The sequence below is a fragment of the Juglans microcarpa x Juglans regia genome, chromosome 3S, assembly GCF_004785595.1.
Source record: "Juglans microcarpa x Juglans regia isolate MS1-56 chromosome 3S, Jm3101_v1.0, whole genome shotgun sequence".
Taxonomy (NCBI): Eukaryota; Viridiplantae; Streptophyta; class Magnoliopsida; order Fagales; family Juglandaceae; genus Juglans; species Juglans microcarpa x Juglans regia.
In genome coordinates, this window is record NC_054599.1 from 20,590,509 (window position 1) to 20,610,025 (window position 19,517).

At 36.6% G+C, this 19,517-nt stretch overlaps 2 protein-coding genes and 1 pseudogene across 4 annotated transcripts; 2 read left to right on the plus strand and 1 right to left on the minus strand.

Moving 5' to 3' along the window:
• Positions 1-2,962: 2,962 nt before the first annotated feature.
• Positions 2,963-7,486, plus strand: LOC121257286 (amino acid transporter AVT6A-like). 2 transcript variants are annotated; one of them, XM_041158243.1, is made up of 6 exons: positions 2,963-3,579; positions 3,923-4,075; positions 4,623-4,826; positions 5,954-6,270; positions 6,358-6,419; positions 7,062-7,486. In XM_041158243.1, exons 1-6 carry the CDS (start codon positions 3,174-3,176, stop codon positions 7,198-7,200), a joined length of 1,281 nt encoding a protein of 426 aa, XP_041014177.1. In that variant the 5' UTR covers positions 2,963-3,173; the 3' UTR covers positions 7,201-7,486. The 2 variants fall into 2 exon arrangements, with proteins under 2 accessions (XP_041014177.1, XP_041014176.1); XM_041158242.1 differs by having other exon boundaries at positions 2,964-3,579; positions 5,954-6,419.
• A 746-nt stretch (positions 7,487-8,232) lies between these two features.
• On the plus strand, positions 8,233-11,119 carry LOC121257287. 2 transcript variants are annotated; one of them, XM_041158245.1, is made up of 6 exons: positions 8,233-8,418; positions 9,150-9,280; positions 9,476-10,101; positions 10,224-10,332; positions 10,430-10,750; positions 10,841-11,119. In XM_041158245.1, exons 2-6 carry the CDS (start codon positions 9,233-9,235, stop codon positions 10,886-10,888), a joined length of 1,152 nt encoding a protein of 383 aa, XP_041014179.1. In that variant the 5' UTR covers positions 8,233-8,418; positions 9,150-9,232; the 3' UTR covers positions 10,889-11,119. The 2 variants fall into 2 exon arrangements, with proteins under 2 accessions (XP_041014179.1, XP_041014178.1); XM_041158244.1 differs by lacking the exon at positions 8,233-8,418 and having other exon boundaries at positions 8,917-9,280.
• Positions 11,120-16,639: 5,520 nt separating this feature from the next.
• On the minus strand, positions 16,640-19,232 carry LOC121258776 (annotated as a pseudogene).
• Between the last annotated feature and the right edge of the window lie 285 nt (positions 19,233-19,517).

Here is a 19,517-nt window from a genome sequence, read left to right on the forward strand (position 1 = left end):
AATCTCCAACCGTCTTGTAATAATAATGTAAGAATCAAATTAAATTATTAATCAACATATGATTAGTGTAATTGTAAAATATGAAAAAAATAAAAATATTTTTATTAAAAAAATAATATTATATTATTATTTTGATGAATTCAATGGCTAATTCAATGTGGAGTTATGACTAGAGAAGTTTTAGATTTATAGAAATCATGTGCTTTTCATTAAATTTTAGAGATACCTTTGATGAAGCCAATGCCAATGTTAGCTACCCAAATATTGAACATCGTCATAACTATTTTCCTTCCTCAAAACAATGAAAACTCCCAAGGAAGGCCAAATGTTTGCAAAAACCATTCATTGATAGGCATCATGAATAGATCTATTTCAGCTTTAAGGGAAAAAAAAAAAGGGAAAAAAAAGGAATTTTTTTCATTTTCCCGTTGGGAGAAACAACAGGTCTGATGATGATGAGTTCCCTATTAATTAGATCTCCTTTAACATTGAGGATGTGAGTCATGTAATTATAAATTGAAATTACCAAGTTGGCTAAAGCAAAGGACATAGTGGTGGCCTCCTGCTTCTAACTTTATGTAAATACCTCAAAAAGATTAATACTTGGGAAAACTAACAAATTACATCCATAAGCTTTGTCGTATGTATCAATTATTTATAAGTAAGAGACATGTTTATTGAAGCATAGAGCAATCACTTGCTTACAGATTAGAAGGTAAAAAAAAGGGCCATAAATTCTACAAGAAAAAGGCTCTGTTTCAGCAAAAATATCACCCAAAAATTAAAATTAACTAATACCCACAACTTAGAGCACCACGTACACAAAAGGCAAATATACAAAAATTAAACCGCAAGAAAGAACATGCTTTCAGATTCAGTGTAAAAAAATTATTATACAAACAAAAAGCCACAATTTTTGGAAAGCAACGTACTCATGAAGAGGGAGAGATAGAAAAATGAGCCACAAGAGATACCTGTATGGAAGATATTCCCTGGAGCCTCGCTCGACAATACTGGACTGCCCAAAAAATTAACTCCGAAACGAAAACGGAGGCAATGTGCAGTGATTTTGTAGGGGAAGGAAACGTAGGGCCTAGCTTCCGCGGGAGGACAATCAAGTAGAGAGAAAGCCGTGTGCAAACTGGGGTAGCCGATGGGTGGATTTGCAGGTAGCCGAAAATGGAGAACCACGAACGAAGGGGAGAAGGGTGCGGGAAAATGGGACTCGGAAAATGGGCCAGTGAGAATGAGGGAGGAGTTGACGCAGCGTAGCCGAAAATGGAGATCAAGTCGTGCGCAAACAGGGGCGGTTGGATTTGCGGGTAGACGAAAACGGAGTCTGATGGGTTCGTCGAAGTGGAGAAGGGTGTTGGGGGGAAATAAAAGGGGATTGCGTTTTGGCGCGCCACACTGCATACCGACGTGAATTCCAGCTTTGCAACAAGTTATTTCATATTGCGACGGAATAAATCGTCGCAATATCAACATAAATCGCTGCAAAAAATAAATTAATGGAAGCCAATTAATTTGATGTTAAAAGCCCGTGGCGAGTTGAAAATCGTTGCAAAAAACAGCTTTTTGGGGGCGATTTTATTGCAACGATTTTAAACTCACTGCAATAAACCTTATTTCTTGTAGTATATATATGTAGAGTTACATACATTAAAAGTTATTGGATTCGATAGAATATCAGAAAGAACCTCTATGATCTACCGTGAATATATTGATTGTATATCTAATAGATAAATGTTTTAGATACAAAAATATCTCATAAAAGTAAATCTACAAAAATATTACACAAAATCAAACTCAAACTGATGTGACTTGATGTGGTATGTTATTGTTAAATTATTTTTATTGTAAAATAGATATTGTTCAACTAACGTATAATACAAACTTATATCACTTTATAAATTTACTTTTATAGAATCTTTTTATAGCCGTGATACTTCTCTATTGGGTCATACAAGTTCTCCATAATAATTATAATCTCATTAGGCAATCTAACTCTTAATACGAGATTATTCAAGTTAGGTTTTTTTTATCGGGATTGGTTACTTTATAAATCCATTCCTGATTGAACCAAACATGATTATTTTTCATCATCCTGCTCGAGCATAAATCAAAACAAACGCTAGTAATTCAGTCCTTACATGTAAGATTATTAGATTCCATGTAAAATTACATTTATACATGCTTATCAAGTAAAATTAGATTCCATAACTAAGGCCGTAATGAGATTGTCTCCATGTATTGAGAAAAAATATTTTATTATTAGTTTTTTATAAATTTAATTTAATGATATATTGGATCTTTAATAAAACATATGAAAAACAATGATATTATTAATTACATTAATAATTATTTAACAATAACACAATAAGATAAATAATAATGCGGGTTGACAAAAAAAAAAAGTTAAAAAAATTATTTATAAATCTTATTTTTTATACAATACTGAACTCCACATCAATTATTATATTAAAAATTGATTGATATTTTAATTTTTTAAAAATTATAATAGGTCTCATCTTATATATAAAAAAACTCATTACATTTACGTTCTTAAAATTATTCATATAGATAACTATACGGATAATGATAGATTTATTACTTTCGACCACTTATTTATTATTTTTTTTATTTTTTTATTTTACTTAATAGTTAATGAAGTGATTATTAATAAAATTATATAATTTTTTCTTAATAATTAAAGTTGTTACAAAAATATTTAAAAAAAAAAGATTAAAAAATTAAATATATCTAAAGTAGTACATGAATGATAAGAGATAGTAAGCTATCATAATAATGATACAGAATATATCTATAATCAATCATTAAAAGAGCCATATGATTAAAATAAGAAAGCGACTCATTGGTAAGGACAGACAGCGTGAGTCTGTCAGATGATGAATGAGTTAATTACATACGAATTATGAGCAATACGACACAATCGAAGTTGTCAAGAGCCAACCAAACACGCGTGATTCTCGTGCGAATTTTTTATTATTCTATTTTTCAATTTCCATCTCTCCAACTCCCTCAATCATACACCTTTTGGATTGGATAAGAACGCAGACACAGAACGTTAGCAATTACTTTTAACACTTTTCGTTCTTTTGTTCAGTTTTTTTTTTTCCCCGACTGGAAAAGTAGCAGTAATACCAAGAACCATGACCACTGACAAGAAGGAAACAAAGAATACAAGAAAATCAAAGCAACCCATCAACGAGAAGTCACCCCTGTTGCCAGAGAAGCATGCAAGCGAGGAGTTCAAGGGGGCACCATTTGCTGGCGCAGTGTTCAATCTTTCTACTTCTATTATTGGGGCTGGAATTATGGCACTGCCCACCACCATGAAGGTGCTGGGTCTTGGGCTGGGGCTCGGTATGATAGTTTTTGTTGCTGTACTGACAGAGGCCTCGTTGGAGATGCTGCTGAGGTTCAGTAGGGTGGGGAAGTCAGAGTCTTATGGGGAGGTGATGGGGGATGCTTTCGGAGTTGTTGGGAGGAGGCTGCTTCAGATTTGTATCTTGCTTAACAATGTTGGCACGCTGATTGTTTACATGATCATCATTGGTAAAGATATGTTCTTCATGATTCATTGTCCGTACTCTTTTAACTCTTTTTAATCTATAGGGAATATTCTTTTCGATCATTGTCTAGTATATTTTTGTTCTATTTTTAATTTTATGCTTTATTTAAGACCAATTTAAGACCAAAAGCGGAAAACATTAACCTGATAATTCAGCCAAAGAAGGAAAATGGGGGCAATCTGACGTTTAGAATATTAGACACATCCATCTAAAGAAAGAAGAATGACTTCTCTATCTATCACTTTAGCTTGTTTTCTAGCTTTACAATGCGGTGGTATGTACATATATGGCTACTCTTATGCTTTTATATTGATAATTTCAATCAGCTGATGTGCTTTCTGGGACATCTTCAAGTGGAGTTCACCATGCTGGTGTATTGGAAGGATGGTTTGGTGAGCAGTGGTGGAACAGTCGTACCTTCGTTCTTCTTGTTACAACCATTGTTGTATTTGCTCCATTGGCATGCTTTAAGCGCATAGGTAAATGTCTACCCTGTTAATCTAGAATGAATAAACAAACACCAGTTTAACACCTTATATGTGTGAGGACTATGTGATAGTCTCTCCATCTCATTCTGTACTTGCAGGTTGATAGTATATGTTCGTTGAACCAAATGACATTTTCTGTCTATTTTAAACCATCTCATTCTTTACTTTTGTTAATCTCTTTGTGGCTAAAGTATTTCTCATTTTAATTGTAGAATTTCTTGTGTAAGTACTTATAAAGCAAATGATTGTTATAGCAGAGAAGATTAATTTGTTTTGTCCCTTGTTATTATGAGTGCGTCATAGAATTCTGTCTTTCTCCATTTACTAGTACATATGCATCTCATATACTTGGTTGTTTTTATACTCTAAACGAACAAGCTGGAAATCAACATGTCCCGCTTCCTCTCACAATCAGTCTGGCAGACCTAATTGTGTCTTTTTAGGCCAGTGCTACTGGAAATGACACAATATAGCATTTTTATTCAATCTGCATTATAGACTTGTTTGTTATGAATGACTCATGCTTTTTGTGTTGCAGATTCATTGAGACACACCTCTGCTTTAGCAGTTGCACTGGCAATTGTTTTTCTAATTATAACTGCAGGAATCACAATTCTCAAATTGTTTAACGGAAGCGTTGCCATGCCCAGGTTGCTGCCTAAAGTTACTGATATTACATCCATCTGGAGTCTATTCACGGCTGTCCCCGTTCTTGTGACAGCATTCATCTGCCACTTTAATGGTATGTTAGCTAATCATATAGCATGTGGAGTCTGTTATATACGCATCCGCCTACATAGTGAATGAAGCACCACTTTTGTAGATCAGTGATGCATTTCATTTTTGGTGCACTTTGTGAAACTGGTGAAGAAAGGATACTGCTCAGTATATAAAGCTATTCTTCCTGCTAAGTTAAAAAAAATAAACTTTTCAATTCAGTTCTAAACATGGAGAAAGGAATCACCTTTTCTTTACAAGACCCTTTTACAGAGTTAAATGTTGGGAATATAGGGTTTATCAAATGTTGTATTCCTTAGAACTGGAGGAAAAACAGATACAAACCAAGACCATCCTTAACAATTTTGTAATTCTGGTTATAAACTTCTGTTCTATATTTTATCACGTACCCATTCTGTTAAAAGCTTATAATACATAAAGCATAAAAAACTATGTACAACAGGAACTATGAAATCATCTTCTTCTTGTCCTGTCACATGAATTAGTAACAAGGCCTTTTGTCCAATCTTGTCTTGGTGCATGACATGTTTGCTTGGTACTGAACACTTCTGCCGTAATGTTTTTTAGAAGGCTTCACTTGTTTGACATCTATGGAGCCAAAAAATTAAAATCACATCCACTTCTTGACAAGTTACAGATTTTTAGAATTTTTTTTAGATTCCCAAATGTAAAGGGTCGGTCTTAGATGTTATCTGTTCATCATTAAGTGGAAAGACTTCAGCCCCTTGCTTTGGGGGCAAAAATAATATAGATGCATGATATAGAAGGGGAATGAATGCTTTCCAAAGCTATTGATATTTTGTTGATTTGATGGTCCATAACTTGACTGTGGTGTTGAGAACTCTGTGGGATTTGGTGCTAGAGTTTCCCACACAAACGCAGGTGCTTATGAGGTCTTAAAAATATCACAAGTTCATGCATTTCTTTTTCTGTTGTTGGTTTTCTTTGCTTTTTTGTTTCCTTTTATCAATATGCATCCAGAGAAGTTAGGAAGTTCACTTTTCTAGTAGTGCATGATGGATTAGCCAAATACCCTTGTCAAATTGTCTAAATCCTGGGTTATAAGGATAATTGTGCTCTTATTGCAAGGGCAAAATGGAAATACTTGTGACAGATTTCTGTTTTTTGCAGTGCATACGATAGACAATGAACTTGAAGACTCTTCCCTAATACAACCAGTTGTGAAGACATCATTGGCTCTGTGTTCTATTATCTACATACTGACGAGCTTTTTTGGTTTCCTCCTTTTTGGTGACTCGACTCTTGATGATATATTGGCCAACTTTGACACCAACCTTGGCATCCCATACAGCTTTCTGCTTAATGATGTTGTTCGCATCAGCTATGCCCTCCACCTCATGCTTGTTTTCCCGATTCTCTTCTATCCATTGCGCATCAATTTAGACGGCCTCTTCTTTCCTGCTGCCAGGCCTTTGGTTGCAAATAACATAAGGTTTGGGTTGATCAGCATTGGGCTCCTTTTGCTTGTCTTCTTGGGTGCAAATTTTATACCCAACATTTGGTATGCTTTCCAGTTCACTGGAGCAACTGCTACAGTTTGCATTGGATTTATCTTTCCTGCAGCCATTGCTCTCAGGTTAGCCTTCTTGATTTTTGCTATAACACAGAAATGGCGTTCGTTATCATTTTCAATTATAGAGAATTTTTGTTTTGGGTAAGAGATCTTTATTGATAAGCACAAAGGCACAACCTAAGTACACAGGATCTTTAATGATAGGAATTGTGCATTCTTTATGGGTTACCAAGTTGCTGCAGGTAACAAATCTTTGGAAAATTATGTACTTAATGATCTGTATCCACAAACATGTCATGGGTCACATGATGTTTGAGCTGTTGGCCAGATGAAGAAGAATAAAAATCTTCCCTCTATTTGAGGAGTTAACACAGCCTCCCTTTTAGCTCGCAAGCCTTCTACTATAAACGTTTTTCCCACCATTGATTTGAGGCAAATTATCTAATCTAATTCAGATGCTAGCGGTTGAATGTGCTGAATTATGGTGTGAAATGCATGAATTGTGAGTGAGTAATGGGTTATATATGAAGCTTCTGTTAACATGGCTTAGCAAGCACCATAAGCTGATATTATGCTTTGATTTGCTCCAATAGAATATAAGTCCCATAAATTAATAAACCAAACACCTGTTGAATTGGATCAAATCTATATAATCCATTGGAGTCATCTTTATCCACTTTCTGATTTCTGTTTCTGCTGCTTCAGGGATCCTCATGCAATAGCGACAAAGAAAGACAAGATCTTATCTGTTTTCATGGTTAATCTGGCCGTGTTTTCGAATTTGGTGGCCATATATAGTGATGCCTACACAATATTCAAAAAGAATGTGAACACAAACGCATGATTTCTCTTGGTTTCTCATAGTGACATGGAGGACGAACAGGGGTTTTTCCCATCATTTTTAGAAGAACCACACTGCTAGGCCTCACATCGAATGAATTGAACAAGTGGAAGAACAACATTCTACAAATCGATCCAATTGACCAGTTTTGTGTTCTTGGTGTAGTGGTGTCCCTAAATACTCATGTCACTGTCACTTGCATTTGTATTCCTTAACTTATCTCATACTTGTTACAATATATAACTTGGGAAATGTGTAATTTTGCTCCGAGAAAGTCACGTTATCCTCTCTTCCATTATGCTATAAAATTAAAATTAAATAAAACATGTTGTTGAATCCACATTGTGCTTCTATGGCAACTTCAAAAATAGGCATTTGAAGTTCGATGTGAATGCATAAAAGATTTAAGTGTGTCTCCATAATACCAACAAATTTTAGGTGGATTAGGAGCTCTGATGATATGAGAAATGATATCAAAACCCAAGATCATGTCGGGTTCGAGCTCCGGGAGTATTCTCATGAGGGATGTTTCTCCTAACACCAATTAATTAAGTTAATTAGCCTCTCACAATTCGACATATGCTATTAAGTTAAAGTTATTGAATGATATCTAATTAAGTTTGTGAAGTTCTTAGTTTATCTAAAGCATGTTTTTTTGGTTTTTTCCAACTTGTACCTATTTTTTTGTTTTCTAACTGATAGGTTCATTAATATTATTGAACTTTGTAAGAACTTAACGAGTCTGAGTTACAATTCTTGATGATGGAAAGGATTACTTTGGCACACTCTATATGAAGAGCTTCCTTAACAAAATTTATGAAATTTCTCATTACTAACATACAAACAAAGGGGATAAAGGAGATACAAGGCTAAGGTATTCAAGCATTAAGCCAGAACACGAACATGATTAACAATGACATCCTTTTGCCGGCCTGCGTAGTTAATCCCCAATGTTTTATCAATCTTTAATCCTAAACCAAGTGGGCACTGGCTGAGATAATACTTTCTTTGCAATTTTTTGTGGGTTTGTTGACAGCTCTAAGGGCCAAACCCAAAGCCCTTTTTGGACTTGGTCAATTTGTAGCATGTTCACTGATTACTTTTGTTTTTTGAAAAGATCAACTTGTTCTTTCTGGAAGCCAGTTTAGTATTTAAACGACTTTCAGACATAAACATGCAAGAACTAATCGACAGAGCTGAGAAGAGGAGACAACAGACAAGGTACAAGGGAGTTTTGGCCTGCCAATAGAGGTTGTGTGACTTATTCAACAAACACGCTTTTGGCAAGTTGGCAAAAGATATTGTTGGCATCCTTCACAGCAGAAATATTAATTTTTGTTCTAAATTTGATCATCGATCCTCAGTCACATCATCTACCACTTAGAGTCAGATAGGCCGGCACCAGGCAACCCCACAACATAGTTTACTCCTAAACACTCCTAAAGTTGGCAAAAATTCACCTGCGATCCATTTGTTGGAGTATGCTTCAGGTCTACCTTTCTGACCAATTCTTTAGTCCAACCTTTTTGTTGTTTCCATGACTTAGCCTTTTTAATCTATAGATGAAGTTATAGGACATCTTGTGACTGTCAAATGTTGTGGTTCCAGTCTACCTTTTGTATTCTAGTTTCCATTGTGTACCTACTACGGCTTTATCTATCTGTAGTTGGATAACTACAAGAAAGGATATAATATCATTCTTTATCTACATTGTTTGGAGTTGTTTTATACAATTTTCAATCTCTTTTTTCCATGGAAAATAACGTCTTTCCGAACTTGATCTTCATACTTAAACATATATTTGAGTGGATTAGTTCAACCTTTCCATAAAGAAAAAAAATCATAAAAAGATCCCAGCTACCACCAAAATAAACATATCCAGACAAGTTCTAGAAATTTTTTTTTGAACTATTCTCTGTTTCTGAAGAGAATGGCTTCTTTTTCATTGGCGGAGTTTGTCGGAAATGGCGTCCTCAAAGGATTGCTCCCAAAGCTATTGGCAGAAGGCTGGGATGATGTACCGACGTTGAAGATTATGAATTCTGAAGATATGAATGCATTAAACATGACGCAACAGCAAAAGGTTTGTTAGCACAGACTTGGCTTCGTACCATATACAGACAAATTCTCTTGTAACTAACACTTTTATTTGAAAGTAAACCCTTAAATCTCTGAAGATCATATATGAAACTGTGATGCATATTTCTTGCTAACAGATTGATTCAACTAGTCACATATAGAATCGTTGTTTAAGGCATGTGTTTCTCTTCACTTTCAGCATGCACTGGAAATCAGATGTTTCCTGCACGACCGCTCCCTGATGCAATATGGAGACAAGCTAGAGTCAGATGGGAGATGTCTGCCTGAGCTTCTTGGCATGAGCATGGAAGATCTTTCTTCTCACTTTCGTATGAAGAGAGGCCATATTGCCCGTTTCATGGGGAGAACTAGTGCATGTATAGATCCACTTCCCACCCCATCTGCTCTTTCTACAACAAAAATAATCAGCGGTACACCTTCCAGAAATGATAGCCTTCAGAAGAGTTTTGTGTCTATCACCTCGAAAAAAGTGCAGAGCATGACAAAAGGCCCTGTGAAACGTATAACTTCTGATATGTCACTAGAACAATCAGTGGCTAATTTGAAGATTAAAGATGGATATATATTCAAAGGAATTGTTGCTGCACAACCAGCTGAATCTAGACTGTGCGGTTGCATACAACCACCTCCTGTAGTTGACCAAGTTGCTCCTTACCCTGCTGTTGAAGGTATCTCCATTCAAAAACTGACCCCCGAATACAAGTATGGAATGGAGGGCTTGGTGAGAACCAAGGCGCCGCCTATGAAGGCTTCAGACTTGTGGCGAGATAGACCAGCTGTGCTTCTCTGCATCCGACGTCCTGGGTAAATTCCTGTATTCTAGTGAAGTGTTTGTCTCTCAACTCAACCTTTGAGTATGAGTATCTATGCTTTAAACTTAAAGCTGATATGGTTTTTTACCTCACATATCTTGACATTGGAAACAGGTGCATCATGTGCAGAGCTGAAGCTCACCAGCTATATGCCAAGAAACCGTTATTCGATGCACTGGGAGTCCAGCTATTTGCAGTTCTTCATGAGCACATAGAGTCGGAGGTATTTAGCAAACACATTTTTCAACTTTTTACTCTTTCAAAGTTCCAATCAACTTCTCTTTAGTCTCCTGTTTGATCTATCCACTTGGATGGTGCAGGTAAAGGACTTTTGGCCCAGATACTGGGGTGGTGCCGTACTCTTTGATCAAGGTATGCAATTCTTCAAAGCTCTGGGTGGTGGGAAACTTCTCAAGGACAAGTTCATATCAGGATTTATTTTCAACCCCCGAGCTATTGCAAATTACAAGCGGGCAAAAGCAATGGGGATAAAGCAAAACTTGAAAGGGGAAGGTGAAATCAAAGGTGGACTCTTCATAATTGGCAGTGGAAAGAGTGGGATTGCATATCAGTTTATTGAGAGGAATTTTGGTGACTGGGCACCTCTAGCTGAAGTCATCCAGATCTGCACAAACTTGCAGGTAAGTCTTGTTGGCTTCTATAGTCTTATCATATGGCCGCTCTCTGGCATGTGTCCTGTTTCTAACCAGATATTCTTTCACCTTCTGCAGAACCAGCAGCCAAGTCAAGGGGAGTCCTCCATGGGAACATTTAAGTGAATATGAATAGAACTTTCTTCTTGTTTTACCATTCCAGTCTACAAGTTTCTATTCCTTGCATTTCAAACACAAAGGAACGTGTGGCTTGGTTTGGCTCGACTAGGCTTCGACTTCATTTGATTCTTTTCATATTGTTACCATGTTTACTTAGTTTATATTCAGGTCGACACTTAATGTATATTTAGTACTTCCTACTTGAAATAAAATCAATATATACTACTTACTCCGAATGGGTCATACAAATTCTAACCATTTTTAACGATTAATGTGACATGTATTATTAATACATCGCAATCTAGGAACGAGTACAAGGCCCGAGTAACTAATTTGGGTTTATATGTTTGTTGGGTCATGGGCTACCCCATGTTATTTTGCTATTTCAATTATAAGTTAGGTCCATTGTTGTTTAGTCAGACTATCCTTGTAGTTAGTTATGGGCTTGGGTCCTCTAGAGTATTTTTCATTTCATTTACTATTTTAATGTTAAGTGGTTAGGGCTCATGTATGGGACAACTTTGTTAGACACTAGGTTATATGAACTGGCCTTGGGGGCTCTATGAAAATTATCGAGAATCTTAATACAAACTATCCAGTTTATCTCTTCTTCTTCTCTTGGAGGCAAGGTCATTCTTGAATTTGACTAAATTTTCTTGCACTTTCTCTCACATTTTCTATTCACCCAAACATCAACTATCAAGCGTGTTACAAAATGGTATCAGAGAGACATTGACCTTTGTGCTATCATGGAAGAAATCTTTGTATCCTTCGACAAAATCAGGGAGTCAATGGAACAAATACAAAAAAAATCTTGAAAGTCTCCACCAGTAGGTAATTGATGGCAGGAAGGATTTTGAAGAAAAATTTAATCACCTAGATCAAGAACTTCATGCGTTGCAGAAATAGGAAGAACAAGCTAAGTGTTATCCCGACGAGAGTACTCTCTCTTCTGTTTCCAAAAATCCTTTTTGAAACCGAAAACCAATTTCTCAATTCTCAGAACTCCCTTTCCGGCTCTCGTTTCCTTCCTTTCCTCTTAAAAATTATTTACACTTTCCTTCATATCCGCCGGTCCTCCCTAGCAACAACTACACACTAACCGTAAAAAGAGAAAGCCTAGCCATCAGATAAAAGTTTGACACCGGTGGGATCAATTTACAATTTCTCGACTCCTCACCCTCACCTCAAAAAACAAGCCATATTGTATTCCAACCCGTAGATCTCTAAAAAACATTAACCTTAGGGGTAGTTCCACATCCATCGCCACCGACCCAATCCCATCCAAACTTGTTCAAAGACATCCAAATCTATACCATCGACCACATGAAGGCTAAGGTCCAAGACAGGAAGGGCATCTCGCCTAACCAGCAGCACCTCATCTTCGAAGGAAGACAGCTTGAGGATGGCTATTTCCTAGCCATGGTGCAGCAGTACACGGAGGAAGCTCCTTCTCATTCTCTACTCAAAGCCGATCTAGAGCTCGCTCTCACTCTCTGTGCTCAACTGGAGCTTGGCAGCGGTGGCTTCACCTTTCTTGTTACTGACCTCACTAGCAACGTCTCTGACCGCAAGGGTGACTCTGCTAATCCAACCAAAGCAAGCCCAAAATTCACCAGCTCCTCAGCAATTCATCGCCAAACGCATAGGCTAAGGCCACAGAAATTTCTTAGCAAATCATCACATACAGTGCCGTTGAGCTCAATCCAGTTCAAGAATATTAATGAGATAATGACTCAAATGGTGACGCTGAAGGTATCTGTTCTTTTCTTCTATTTTGAAATTTCCTTTGACATTGATTGTATTGTTCTTCTCGGACGTGTTTCCATGAGTGGCTCTTCACAAACTTTGAGAGGATTGTATGAAGCATCTGATGTTGCCTTCTTGCTTCAAATGAAAGAGGCAGTAATTGTGCCTCAGTTGTTTGTGGAAATGTCAATTAGGAGTGATGTGATTTTGGTGTTGGGTGTTTTCGTACCCTGGCTCGTCAAGAGGATGAGACTTTATTGGCTTGGGTTAATAATGAATATGGGCAATTTAGGACTGGAGACACGCAACCAAGATCACACCTTGTTATTGTCCAAGGGCTTTCTGGTTTTAACTTGGTTGATGTTGCTACTAGAGGTTGGCAACCTATTGCATTAATAGGAGAAAAAGATAGACATGGGAGGCAATGATTTGTCGTTAAGGACAAGGGCAATAAGAGGGTGCACTCATTGCAGTTGTGGCCTTTCTATAATGCAAGCTTGGATAGGGGCTTGTATTCATTGAATATTATGGTGGGGGTTACGTAGAGACAAGTGATATGGGTCGAGCCGTGGAGAGGGCTGATCAAATGCCTGAGCTAGGTGTTGTTCCATGGAGCATTATCATAACTAGTATCATTAACTCCCTTCGTAGCAACAAGGACCTTTTCCTCAAGGAGTTGATCTCTAACACTTCTGATTATTGTGACAAGATCAGGTTCCTTGCTTTCCTAGACAAGGAGATTTTGGGTGAACGTGGATTTGGTTATGTTTACAAAGGTGTCCTGGCAAATGGAAAAGACATAGTAGTTAAACAACGAAAAATTGATCTTGAAGAGGATGCGTCCATAGATTGGAAAAGAAGGAAGAAGCGATTTTTTGTTTGAAGTAACTTGGGCAACCTAGTAATTTTCAAATTTCAAGATGAACACAAGCTAGCAAAATTTTCAACACCATTGCAGATCGTTATATCTTTTGTGGAGAATGGGAGAAATAAACGACCTAAATTCACCAAGCTAGATATTAAAATGGTTTTCACTCATTTGGAAGCTCTGTTGAGACTTAATGAAGATTTGACCAGAGAGGTTTTTCTAAAGATCAAGGTTGTTGAGCTATTGGATCATTTATCAAGGCTTACATATGCTGGGTGTAATCCAAATATCTGCACCTTTGATGCACTCATTAAGAGGCAGGGTAGTCGTGGAAAGTTGGTAGAAATGATGGAGGTGTTTGATGAGATCAAGAGATGCCATTATGCCCCTAATATTGTTACTTGGAACACACTTCTAGCAGTGTTTGGGCAGAATAGAATGGACTCAGAGGCTGTAAAAATTTTTAAGAAGATGAAATCTACCTTGATAAGTCATAATGTGTTCCTAAATGTGTATGGGAAAATAGGTATGCTTTGGAATAAGATTCTTCACGCAGTTGGCGTCATGAAAAGTAAGAGCATCCTCATTGGCTTGGCCAAATGAGGAGGTTGGCAAAAATTTGCATAATTGATGTCAAAAACATCATACATTGAATTGGTCAAATCTAAAATAATTTAGACTTTTGCTACAGTGGTTGGCCAAATATGGAGAACCACAATTGATTCACCAAACATTAAAATACTAATTTCTCACTCCAAACAAATATTAAAATATTAGTTTCTCACTCAAGCAAAAATACTATTTGGTTTGTAATTAAGAAATTTAGATAGAATTTTAAATGAGTTTAATCAAATATTTTTTATTACAAGCATTAAATGACTTTTGAAAATATGATTTTTTTAATATTAATTTAATTAGAATATAATTATTATTAACATTTAATTGGTAGAGATACAAAATGTGATAAAAATAAATTAAATAAAAAAATTATTAAATTAATAATATTTTATTATTATATAGAGAGTGAATGGATAATCCAATGTGGGGGTTGAATTTAAATGGAATAGGCAAATGTAAAAAAGTGTGATATTGGCTAAATTTTGAAAATGAATTTGGCCAAGCCAATGAGGATGCTCTAAAGGGCTTGGATTTGTCTTCTTTTACACCCCTAAAGAGGCTAATAAAGCTGGGAGTAGTTTTCGTGGTTACATGTGTAATGGGAATCCACTACTCGTGGCTATTAATCAGAGGAACAAATCTGTAGTGATAAGAACCCAAAGTTTTGTCTCGTCAGAACCAAGTAATATATGTAGAGGACAGTTGAGAAGTTTGGTGAAAGTACAAAGAAATAAAGTTTCTACCACTGCTCAACTACTTCTTTTGTTGCACCTAGATATTTATATGGAAGTTGTTTGTACTATTGAGGATACACTTCTTTTATTTTTTTTGTGCCAAAATCTCTTGAGGGGTGCCGAGCCTCAACAACTGAGAAAGTTGGGATTGTGAGTCATGACTACAAGCAAATCATTTAAGATACTAACTCATCCAACGATGATGTTATTGGATCACCCAACAGCGAGTGGTGTTGCAATACCCGTACCTTGTGGGCAATATACTCTTAAGGGAGAGGGTTTGTCACAATCCAGGAACAAGTACATGGCCGAGTAACTAATTTAGGTTTATATGTTTGTTAGGCTATGGCCTACCCCCATGTTATTTTGTTATTTCCATTATAAGATAGGTCCATTGTCGTTTAGTCAGACTATCCTTGTAATTAGTTATGGGCTTGGGTTCTTTAGAGTACTTTTCCTTTCATTTACTGTTTTAATGTTTAGTAGTTAAGGCCCATGTATGGGACAATTTTGTTAGACACCAAGTTATATGTATTGGCCTTGGTGGCTCTACAAAAATTATAGAGAATCTTAATACAAACTATTTTCTAATTTATCTCTTCTTCTTCTTCTCTTGGAGGCAATGTCATTCTCGAATTTGACACATTTTCTTGCACTTTTTCTCACATTTTCTATTCACCCAAACATCAACTATCAGGCATGTTACGTAGTATGTTTATCTTATCAACAATCATGCATAGCATATGGCAAAATTTAATCCGAGGGGTGGGGGGTTGGCGGGGCTTGGTGGGCAGACTATGCTGAACTACCGAACCAAAGGGTGGCTAGAACCAAGCTCAAGCCAAAATCGAACCTTTGTCACAATGAGGAACGACCCAAAACCCCCAGACATGTTGAAGTGCACAATGAGGTCGGAGAAGACTTCAAATTTACTCCCATAACAATCATCAGTAATCGTATGCATTTACTCCAATAACATCTCGAGGTCTGAAAGAATGGGAATTCTATGGAAAATGGAGGGATAAACATTACATTTGTTAGTATGTGATAAATAAATAAAACAAACAGCTTCTAACTGAACTGGAGAAAACATCATCAAGATTTCTCTAACAACCTTCTGATAATGCAATCCACCCCACCCATTCATTCGGATTTCATGAGCAGAAAAAATAGAAAAGCCGAAACATGAGCATATGAGCTTCCCTCTTGACTTATCTCTTTGACATTTTCAGAACCATGATGTGTACATCCCTGATTCACAAACATCCTCATAATTGGGAAGCAAACCTATTCTTCTGAATGCAGGATTCTCATTTCTTGATATTAGTGTTTATCTTTTCAACAAAAGAAACAACAGTGGCTGTCGTTGCAGGTAACATTATATCTCCGAGAATCCGCAAAGTTGGAGAAAACCCCCCTCTTTAGGGTCATGTGACCGATCCTTCAAGCTCTACCCCAGGTTAGCATATGACTCAACACAAAGAACTTGAACCAAATACGATGATGTTAGATCTTCATCAATGGAAGTGGAAACCTCTTGAGCTTTGTTATTTCCTTGAGATACTCTAATAAGCTGCCCAAGCAAATACTGCCCCATAAAAGTACAATAGCATAAAACCAAAAAATATAAAATGTAGTTAAAGTTCAACTTTCATTTTGCTAGGTGGCAGAGACCCTACAAATACAGAAGAGAACTCAATATGTTCGAGATCATAGTTGGGGGACTTGTCCCAAAAAGCTAAAATTTATACCATCTGCCTCTTGGCTATTGGGGGGAGCATAGATTCCTTAGCTCATCTGGACAACATTGTGGAGCTCATCATCCCTGACATTTGATAGCTATATATATATATATATATATATATATAGAAAGAAAAGGTCAACCATAAGCATGGAGGCTTGAGTAGCCCAAGTACAAAGAATAATGTCCATATAGCCTTCAATGGACAGGAAGTTAGCCAAATTTCAAATAATTGCCAAAATAACATAAATGTTAGGCTTGCCCAGTGAAACTTATGCATTAAACATAATATGCCCAACTTAGGCTTCCATAAGACATGAAAAAGAATAAGAACGTCCAATTTTATAATCAAAGTAGGTGATGAGAAAAAAAGATTATAACTATTTATTAAAAGATACCTGTGTAGGATCCTTGAGTCCTCTATTACAATTGTCAAATGGGAATTAATGGTTCTTTGAAGTAAATCAGATGAGCTTCCCATGCCAGGAAGACTAGCTTGAATGAGTCCTCATTGAGATGGATGTAACAAAGGATAAACCATAGGTATATCAGGTGAAAATCCCATCGTAGATGAAGTAGCCACTAGTGATGGAAGGATCTACATAAATTGGAGATTTTGTTAATGTATCCAAGAATTATTACATGTAATGATTTCGCTTCTTATTGAAATAATGGCAACATTATTTACATATTTTGTCAGGAGCCCTTCAACATTAAGATCTAGCCGTGGATTGACTATAGCAAGTTTCATAGACAAAAATTGCAAAAAAGAGACGTATTGTTACAACTCATTAAAACACACATGTTTCTAATATACATGTGAACTTGCAATCTAATTAAAAGGGTTGATTCAAAAGCTTTAGATAAGAAAATTAGGGTGAATTTCATATATTTTTCATCTTCATCTTGAGAGCAAGACCTCATGGCAATGCTTCTATAAGCAGTTGCAATACTTATTTATCTCCGCAAGAACTATCGATAAAATTATATGTTCATGCTAACAAAAACACAAAATACAGGTACAACCAGTAAAAATAGATAAATTAAGAACCACTATCTTGGAAGAATGAAAAGAAAAATATTGTTTATCCTATACCTCAACCTGTCGTTGCAGTGACTATACATAGTTAATGATTTCGTCCAGCATCACTGCTTTACCAGTGACCTGCAAAAATAAATCAATTCTCATACTTCGAACAACATACACTCAATTCTAGTAAGAACTTTGGCCTAATTAAGCTCTTTAAGCTATTAACTTCAACAAACCAACCTTGATGCAACCAGGTACAAGATCTTGAAGAAATCTTATCCTTTCACTAATCTTTTCTCTTCTTACCTATAATCAAAATCATTAAATTCTAACCCAAATGCTGTGGGCAAAAAAACCTTATATTTAAAAGAAAATTTCATCAGATCATACTGTTAGTTGCTTGCCCCCTTCGAGCTCTAATGTGAATATACTCTTCTTTTGGTGGATTTGAAGTTTGAGAACCCTATTTACCATGTTTCCCAGAGTTCCTGTTAGTAGTTGAAGTTGGGTTTCGGTTTCCCTTCTGTTGAATTTCAGTATTATCCTTCGCAGACTCACCAGACTTTTGTGGAGCTCCCTTGGCTATATTAATTTTAGTACCCTGCCACAAAATTTTAACATTGTGGGCTACCACAAGAAAAAACAGCACATCTATTTCAGATTTTAGAACAAAAATTTAGAAGCATGGTTTTTACCTGTCCATTCCTTTTCCTTTTCTTTGAGTCAAGTCCACAAGGTTCCCAACTTGCACCTTCCAACAGAGATGGCTCATCTTGATCACCTGCACTGCTACTCAGCTTCATCAGAATCATTGCCAGACCCACCAATGCCTTGTTTGGCTTCATCACGAGATCCCATAAGGCTGTGACTATTCCTCTCATTCTTTAGTGGGCTCCCTTCAGTAGCCCCATGTTCAACAGGCAAAGAAACATCATTGGAAGCTTCGCCAACACCCAGCTCTTTCTCCTGAGAATGTGCACCAGACATTGATTTCAACCTATTGCTTGCAAAAGCCTCTTGCATCCCCAGTATCATTCCCCCACCCCCGGAATAAAGACTTATAGATTCAGGAATCGTAAAATGGTTCACCATATCATTAAAATTCCCCCCATTGAAGCATGAGAACCTAGCAGCACGCTGAAGGAACGCAGAGTCTGCTAGGAATGGAGGCAATCTTTGTGGAAGCATCACAGGAGCATTTCAGAGAAAATATCCCCTTTCAATGTTGAACTTGTAGGATTCCAACTCATATCAAATGTTTTATCAATAGTTCTCAAGGAGACAAAATCACCTTTTCTAATCCCAAACGTGTCTGAAGTGCTTTTGCTTTTCTGGACACTAATTTTACAGAATTCCAAGTTTTCTGAATTGGTGCGGTGTTCCCAAAGGGCCAAGCCAAACGAGTGCACCATTGAAGTAAATGAACAAGAAGAAGATCCAATAAGGTCTCCTTTGCTAACAGCCATCGGATTTTCTGTGGGCATCAATCCGATGGAGGTATTTGCCAGATTGGCAACACCAAATCCAAAGTCAGATGCGCGAGGTGCATAGTTCATAGGATTCTCATTCCTATTTTCTAACTCAAACTTATATTTGCCACCCATATCCATCCCTCCTTGACAAGAATGCAAAAAGCAGCTACTAGTAAATCCCTTTTTTTTCCACTAATTTTCAAACGACAAGCAATTGGAAAACTAATTAAAAAAAAAAAAAACTTTAGAAATTGGCCACCCCGAAAGAAAGTGAAGTTAGCCCAATCCAAGATAAACTAGAGATCAAAGCCAAATAACTAATTAATTTCCAATTGTATATTCCCCTAAAAACCGTACAAAAAGGCTTCAATCGAAACCATGTAACGTAATTCGAAATTTATAATAAAAGCTCAATCCATCCAA

What these genes read in the sequence shown, in the direction of transcription:
- LOC121257286 (XM_041158242.1), top strand. Translation starts at nt 3,174, where the DNA reads ATGACCACTGACAAGAAGGAAACAAAGAATACAAGAAAATCAAAGCAA. An exon ending in TGTTTACATGATCATCATTG is followed by an intron (nt 3,580 to 3,922) that starts GTAAAGATATGT and finishes AATTTCAATCAG; the next exon opens with CTGATGTGCTTTCTGGGACA. An exon ending in GGCATGCTTTAAGCGCATAG is followed by an intron (nt 4,076 to 4,622) that starts GTAAATGTCTAC and finishes TTTGTGTTGCAG; the next exon opens with ATTCATTGAGACACACCTCT.
- LOC121257287 (XM_041158244.1), top strand. Translation starts at nt 9,128, where the DNA reads ATGGCTTCTTTTTCATTGGCGGAGTTTGTCGGAAATGGCGTCCTCAAA. An exon ending in ATGAGCACATAGAGTCGGAG is followed by an intron (nt 10,333 to 10,429) that starts GTATTTAGCAAA and finishes TGGATGGTGCAG; the next exon opens with GTAAAGGACTTTTGGCCCAG. An exon ending in AGATCTGCACAAACTTGCAG is followed by an intron (nt 10,751 to 10,840) that starts GTAAGTCTTGTT and finishes CACCTTCTGCAG; the next exon opens with AACCAGCAGCCAAGTCAAGG.